At 37.2% G+C, this 7,895-nt stretch overlaps 1 protein-coding gene across 3 annotated transcripts; it reads right to left on the bottom strand.

Annotated features, from left to right (window-relative positions):
- Positions 1–247: 247 nt before the first annotated feature.
- Positions 248–7,473, bottom strand: LOC108996638 (ATP-dependent zinc metalloprotease FTSH 2, chloroplastic). 3 transcript variants are annotated; one of them, XM_018972636.2, is made up of 5 exons: positions 7,344–7,473; positions 4,975–6,158; positions 4,589–4,902; positions 1,136–1,376; positions 248–744 (listed from the first exon to the last, which is right to left on the bottom strand). In XM_018972636.2, the coding sequence occupies exons 2-5, from the start codon at positions 6,154–6,156 to the stop codon at positions 406–408; spliced, it is 2,076 nt and encodes a 691-aa protein (XP_018828181.1). In that variant the 5' UTR covers positions 6,157–6,158; positions 7,344–7,473; the 3' UTR covers positions 248–405. The 3 variants fall into 3 exon arrangements, with proteins under 3 accessions (XP_018828181.1, XP_018828183.1, XP_018828182.1); XM_018972638.2 differs by having other exon boundaries at positions 4,975–6,206; positions 7,344–7,466; XM_018972637.2 differs by having other exon boundaries at positions 4,975–6,166; positions 7,344–7,466.
- Positions 7,474–7,895: the final 422 nt, after the last annotated feature.

The following is a 7,895-nucleotide window of genomic DNA, read 5'->3' as shown; positions in this document are numbered from 1 at the left end:
ATATATATATATGGTAGAAATGAAGATTTATAAAATAAATATTAGTTGAAAACATAAGAAAAAAAGGTAGAGATATTGGTCTTAAAAGATATTTTTTAAGCCATGGGGTTAATCATACGCCTATGTTTTACTCATTAAGACTACCGATGTGTGATATAAATCCTCTTATATGTGTGCATAAACCCAAACTTTATATATAATATATGCGTGCGTGCGTGCGTGCGTGCGTGAGAAGATATGAATATTGTAACCGTGAATTCAGGTTAGAGTGCTTTTCTTCTGATCTAAAAGCAAAGAATACAAATAACTTGAACTATTCTTTCGACTTCGATTATAATATAATACATGTAACACACTACAAGGCGTATGATTAAGAGTAATTGACAATTGGTATGATCATGCAATTTAAACAGTGACTGGTGAGGGTGATGATGAAGGGACCCGATTTTCGGCTGGGATTTCGACAAACTCCGAGAGAATTGCCCGGAATTCATCTCCACTCATTGTTTCCTTCTCAAGGAGGACTTCCACTATCTTGTCAATGGCCTCACGGTTGTTCTTTATGTGGCTCAATGCAATTTCATACGCTTTGTCTGATATCCTCTTTATGGCAGAATCAATGTCTTCAGCAAGCTTTTCGGACATTGAGTTCCTGGCCATCATTCTCATGATCACATCACCACTCTGAGCTGCGTCCATAAGCGACCATGGGCCAATTTCGGACATTCCGAATGTGGTTACCATCTGCAAACAGATCAATCAAATTCCTCCATTAACTTTTTATGGGAAAAAACAAGGAAACCTGATGGTTGGACACAAAATCTTAGGAATGGCATTAGACATTGCCAAAAGTGGAGCGGGAAACCACGCCTAAACTAAGAACCAAGCAACATTATGTAATTCTGATCAACGGCCAATTCTAACATACACCAAATGGACCCTATTTTAAAGAACAAAAAAGCCTAAGAATTAAGAATTTGTACTCTAAATTCATACTTGAAACATCCATCCAACAGCCTCGCCTGCCAACTCCCTCCCCCCCCAACCCAACAAAACCACAAAAGAAATAAAAGATCAAAACTAATGATAATTTGGCATTGCACAATGCTTGGAGCATATGTAAATGCTAAATTACCTGTTTCGCCAAACCAGTAATCTGCTGCAAATCACCAGCTGCACCTGTTGTCACCTCTGGCTCACCAAAGATCACTTCTTCTGCAGCTCTGCCACCAAGTCCACCAACAATTCGTGCAAACAGCTGCTGTTTGGAGATCAGGGTAGGGTCATCTGCTGGAATAAACCAGGTAAGACCCCGTGCTTGACCACGTGGAACTAGGGTCACCTTTTGAACAGGATCGTGCCCTGGAGTCAAAGTCCTTCACAAAAGAAAAAATAAATAAATAAATGAAATCAGAAATACTTGGGGGTGGCAGTAAAGAGACCAACAATAGCTATGAAGGGGAGAGAAAGTAATAGCAAACAATAAGATATGTGGGAAAGATGGGACAGTCCACAGGCTATGGAGATTCAAGATTCAATAATAATCATGCCGTTCTAACTCAAAGGTTCAACTCCAAATCCAATTATTAAGAACTGAATTTAGATTTTAGAAATTCAATCATATTACAGTTCAAAAGCAAAAATAAAGATTCCGCATTTAAATCATATTATTCTTCATTTCACATCAATAAAATAGCCCTTATCACAAATAAAATCAGTATCAATACAAAAATGTAAGTACCACTGCGTAAGTGTATATACTCATGCACCCTAATGGGACTGAACCCATATTTACCTCTTTTTCTTGCTTAATTTTATTTTTTGTCATTAATAATTAACCTCTAATCATTCCTTTTAGGGGCACCAGATGCAATTTGGTCCATGGATCATTGACCATGCTTTAAATATTTAATAGTAACACGGTTTTAACCTTTTGACATATTTATTAAGAACCCTTCTGACAAAAGATGCTGGCATATATAACCCCTAAGGGTTGCCTCAGGTGGTAAGAGCCTTGGTCTTGATGCTATGCTTCCTCTAGGTTGAAGGTCTGAACCTTGAGTGCAAACAATTTCTAGGGACCATCGGATTTGGGAAAATTTTCCCTTAAATTACTCAAAGTGTAACTACAGGAAACTCCTTGCCGAGGACCCGTGCACCTGTAAGATTAGTTGGGGACTTTGTTTGGGACACCCAATGCAAGAAAAAAAAAAATATGGGCATATATGATTATTCTGCAGTGAGCACCAGATTGAAAGTACGTACATCCAATTCAAATGGTCTGCATCTGTAACACATTCTAGAAATGCCCACGCGTGTGAGTGTGTGTGGGTCCAAGCAAGTGTTGATGCATGCGAGGGAGGGAGAGAGGCAGGAGGCTGGGGGGGTGTCCAGCTGGGATAGCCATAATCTATTGAACTGCAACAGTACTGTGCAAACAACAAAGAAGCGGGGTGAGCATATATATGCCACAAGCAGAATGAGGCCTCAGTCTAAAATGGTATTTCTGAGTAGGCAAACTAAGAGCTTGGGAATTACTGCATGATCCAGATTTCTTGGAGGATTCAGAATGCGCACCTCTTCTTCCCCTAGACAGGATATAATGGAACTTATTTCCATTTTGGAACAAATGATAAATAACTGCTCTACTTGTCGGAAGTATTGGGAATCAATGCGCTACTCACATCAGCGAGGTACTCAATAAAAACTAGACAACATTGGTGTTTCCTGCAACGCCTTGAAAAGTTCAGTTCCACTTCCATAATTAAGTCTAGTCTAGTGTAGTATCACAATCTCCTCCATTCAAATTCCTACATTCTCATCAAAGCCCACATTAGGTTGCACTGCAACTGAATCACCTTCAGGGGCAGAACCACATAGATGGTTGAGGGCACCATGGCCTCCACAAAAGCTTTTTAAAAACCTTACCATGTACCTAATTATTTTGAAGGTGCCCACAAAATAAGATTATTTGGCCCTGCCAAGACAACTTCAGCACATTAATCTCATTTTGAAAAACTTTTGTTTGAAAAATTTTTGTTTGTTAACAAGTTTTCTGTGCCCTTTCTTTGTTTTTATTTATCATTTATTTTTTCAGCTTTTTAAGGTTTCTTTATTTTTCTTAGCACTTTTCCCATAATTGCACCTATTTTTTTTGTCATTAATAAAACTTCAAATTCTCTTGATAATTTTTTTTATTCTTTTTTTACTTATCAAAAAAAAAATTTATTCTTTTTCTTTGGTGCCTATGCAAGTAGATACATTTTGAAGAAGAAAAAACCATATGGTAAATTTACAATGTCATTTCCCCAACTTGTTTTACACTTTTCCTTTCAAGTCTTCCACTAGCTTATTTTCACTGGTTTTGTTAGTTACATCTATACCACCATTAAGTTAACAGAGTGAAGGCAACAAATCTCTAGTGGCTAAATGGCTATTCCCAGTCTATATTATATAGGCTTTGTAATATTCAATCTCAACATTCAAAAGAGAAATTTATTTTTTGTTTTCATAATTTTTATCTTCACATGTGAATTACGATGAATTTGTGGAACATTGTCGGGTTTTTTAATTAAAATGATCAGAACTTTGAATGAGTTCGGTAATTATTTTTTATTTTTTACTTAAGGATTTTGAATAGATCACTAGTAATGTGAGCATAATCATATAAGGGAGACTGCTGAATCTACATGATCTTTTCACGTCGATTGCCCCCCACCCCCCCAACAAAAAACTTCTGGTTCCACGCCTTATCACCACAGTACCAGATTGACCTTAGTACTATTCAACACTAGTAAATTAATCACATACCTGATTCTCCAGGATGATTAATCATTATAGAGACTCCAAGTAATCACTTATAAAGCCTAATATTACCTCGTAAACAACAAATATTGCACTTAATAAAACACCCAAAATTAAATTTCATATATCAAATTAATAAATATAACATATATCCTAGTAAATGTAACAACATGCACTACACATTAGCTGTCAAAGTAGGGAAATGCAGCCAAAGTTTCTTAAAATATATACATGTCTACATACACACATGCACACTAGACTATTGAGAGACATATATAAGCAATACACAAATGATCTTTCGTGTAATCAAATCAAATTTTGGTACAGAAGCAGTCTTTAAAATAACAATTAGAAACGATATTATTCTTTATTGTAGGTTATGAGAAATGAAATTCTTGATGCACGTTAATGAGACTTTGCGGTCAAAGGGGGGAGCTTGGGATGAGCTGTAGTCTCAGACAGTGTTCAAGTCAGCACCAGAACTTCCCCTACATTACTTGATACAAGGTATTTGTTTTCTTTGATAAGTTACTTGATACAAGGTACTTAGTGGGTAGAATTGTGTCTGTGAGGTTTACTCCCAAGGGTGGTAAGGGGGTGAGGCTCCACATCAGTAAAAACAAAATGCCCAAACAGCTCCCAATATAACGTGCTAGTAACTTAAGGGGAATAATGTACATGGGAATAGTGAATAGATAAAATAATGTTAACATTTGAACTTGACCTTCTACAAATTGTTCAATTGCAAATATCTAAAATGCGCAAAAGCCATTACCACACTTACCCACAAATGGCATGCCCGACTTCATGATATGCCACCAGACTTTTGCTTTTCCCATCTGTCATTACTGTTCCTTCCATTCCAGCTACAATCCTATCAATTGAATCATCGATCTCTTTTGATGAAATTGCGGTCTTCCCACGCCTACCAGCCAATATAGCTGCCTCATTTAAGAGGTTTGCAAGATCTGCTCCACTAAAGCCAGGCGTTCTCATGGCTATAACTTCAAGAGAAACATCTGAATCAAACTTTTTGTTGCTACCATGAACCTTTAAGATCTCTGTTCTTCCACGTATATCCGGAACATCAACAGTTACCTGTCAAAGAAACACAATCTGAGTAATTTACATGCTAACAAGAGCAAGAATCATTTGATGAAAAACCCGCACCTGTCTGTCAAACCGTCCAGGCCTAAGTAACGCAGAGTCAAGAATGTCTGCCCTGTTAGTTGCTGCAACCACAATGATACCAGTATTACCTTCGAAACCATCCATTTCCGTCAAAAGCTGGTTAAGAGTTTGTTCTCTTTCATCATTCCCTCCACCGATTCCAGTTCCTCTTTGTCGTCCAACAGCATCAATTTCATCAACAAATACAATGCAAGGAGCATTCTCCTTGGCCTTTTTGAAAAGATCACGAACTCGGGAGGCACCAACACCAACAAACATCTCAACAAACTCTGAACCTGAGATGGAGAAAAATGGAACACCAGCTTCACCAGCAATCGCCTTGGCTAGCAAAGTCTTCCCAGTTCCAGGAGGACCAATAAGAAGAACCCCTTTTGGAATGCGAGCCCCAATTGCAGTAAACCTTTCAGGCTTTTTCAGAAACTCCACCACTTCCATGAAATCCTGCTTAGCTTCATCTACACCGGCAACATCATCGAACGTCACACCAGTGTTTGGTTCCATTTGGAACTTTGCTTTAGATTGACCAAAGGAAAGGGGGAACCCAGGTCCCCCTGGACCACCCATGCCTCCAGATGAACGCCTTGAGAGTAAAAACAGTCCCCCAATTAAGATTAGAGGGAAAGCCAGATTCCCAAGCAAGTTGAATAATAGAGAACCTGAGTCTTCTTGAGCATTATGTGCTGCAAAGTCAATGTTCTTTTCCCTGAACTTCTGAAGGAGTTCTTGGCTGAGTCCTGGGAGTTGCACACGAACTCGTTGCACCCGGTTACCAAGTTCAGGAGAAACAGCCTCAACAATAGCTATGGTTCCATTCTCAAACAAATCTACCTTTTTCACCCTGTCATTGTCCAAATACTCCAGAAACCTAGAATAAGACATCCTGGAGGAAGAAACCCCTTGGTCATCAGCCTTAGCATTCCCACTCCCCAATAAAGCAGGCACACCGACTCCAACATTTCCAAGCAACAACTTTAAAAAGTCTCTTCTCTCTTCATTTTGGCCCAAAGATGCCTTAACAAAAACTGATTTCTTTGCCTTATCAAAGGTTCGAAGGTTTGTAGGAGGCAAAAGAAACCTCCTATAGAAGTCCTTGCTCAAACTTTGTTTTGCACTGTGTGTAGATAAACCATTACCCACAAGACATGCGGATGATGCTGCCATCCCTGTAACACTGGTTTGATTTTAAAAAGTGCTATATATAAACATGAAGTCTGCAAGATAAATTTATATTAAAACAAAGTGGTCCAGTGAATGTGCATGAGCACAAACTTCTTTTTTTTTTTGATAGCTGTGCAAGAGCACAAACATAGAATTCAAGAAAAACCATGCAAAGAGGAATGAGCTTAGGTTAATATCTTAAGAAACACGGGCACTTTAAGGAAGTCATCCAATACTAATAGATGGTAAACAGCTTAAAGAATGAAGCATTCCTTTTAATTAGAGAGCAAGATTCAATACAGAATCAAGGGACAGGTTGAGCATGTTCATCCACAGTGTAGTGGTTGAGCAAGTTCAAAATTTTCAATAAAAAAAAAAAAAAGAGAGAGAGAGAGATAAGCAACCACAAGAAATAGTTCATACGCTAGTTTGAACAAGACCAATGAATGCCATTGGTTATTCTTTTCGTGGAGAGGGTGGAAATCGAGTGGGAAATTAATTTTATTTAAAAGTTAGCTCTTACATGTACAATAGTTGGCATTTCTTAAGTGATTGACCCCAGATTGAAAGAAAACTCATCTTCAGACAACAATATAAAAATTTGAAATTGGCATTGCCATTTCTTTATCATTTTCCATTATCCTGAAAGGGCTATTTTTTGTTCAAAATAAATACAAAAAAATATTAACGCGTGAAACACAAAATTAATCGAGCACCAATAGATAGATATATAAATAAAGGAGAGAAAAACTTGGAATCTTACTCATAATTTTTTCCCTTTTTATTAATTTGATTATTTCGCAATCTTTTTCTTACCAGCGTAGATTTCTTACTGTATGTAATTGACTTATATTTGTAATTTCACTTTATTTCATTCTCTAAGCCACTCATATACTGAAATTTATAGAAGCACTTTACCCACAAGAAAAGCTTGAAATTTGAAATATGCGTAGCACGGGGAAAACATACACAGAATCAAACCCAAACTGAACCGAAACAAAAACAAAAGTCGTAAAAATACTTCTCCATTTCCAACACCAAAATGTCACTTTACGAAAATTGAACAAATAAACAACAATAAACAACTCCTGTCTCGCATATGTGAAGCTGAAACAATCTAAATGTAAAACCCATGACTGATACCAATCAAAATTGACGAACGAGAGAAGAGAAAAAGAAGAAGGGAGTACCTCGAAGGCAGAGTGTTTCCTTAGATGAATTGGGAACGGATGTAGCGTGTGTATATGCGTCTGTGCGCTAGATAATAAGCTAAGCTCTGGTCTATTTGGAAACACCCTGGACTTGGGAGAGTGGATGTGGCTTGCGAAAGTTATACGTGGCGCATTTATGATGGCTGCCTCGCCTTGGTGAGATTTTTTTTTTTTTTTCCTCGTTTTCTCGAGCACTAAAATTGTTGGATTTTTTCTTTGGGAACTAGTCTTGGCCTAGCATTTGGAAGGAAATGGTTCATCCACGTTATTCGAACATCCCAAGGGGTTTCATACTATGCAGGACATATAAATACAAAAATATATTCTAAGTGATTTTTCCTATAATTATGTTACTCCCCATGGTTTTTTTCGTTTGTTTTTTTGCGTGAAAGTTGAAAATTAAATCAAATATTTTTAAAATATATATTTTTAATATTATTTTTGTTTTAAGATTTAAAAAATTTGAATTATTTATTTTATTTTATGTGAGAATTTATAAAAGTTGTAATAATTAGAATAAATGAGATGTGT

This window comes from Juglans regia, chromosome 10 (genome assembly GCF_001411555.2).
Source record: "Juglans regia cultivar Chandler chromosome 10, Walnut 2.0, whole genome shotgun sequence".
NCBI classification, from domain to species: domain Eukaryota; kingdom Viridiplantae; phylum Streptophyta; class Magnoliopsida; order Fagales; family Juglandaceae; genus Juglans; species Juglans regia.
This window is presented reverse-complemented; position numbering and strand designations above follow the sequence as displayed.

Coding starts and splice junctions, on each gene's coding strand:
- LOC108996638 (XM_018972636.2), bottom strand. CDS start 6,156: ATGGCAGCATCATCCGCATGTCTTGTGGGTAATGGTTTATCTACACAC. Junction 4,903..4,974: donor CTGGACGGTTTGACAGACAG/GTGCGGGTTTTT, acceptor TTTCTTTGACAG/GTAACTGTTGATGTTCCGGA. Junction 1,377..4,588: donor GTCGGGCATGCCATTTGTGG/GTAAGTGTGGTA, acceptor TCTTTTGTGAAG/GACTTTGACTCCAGGGCACG.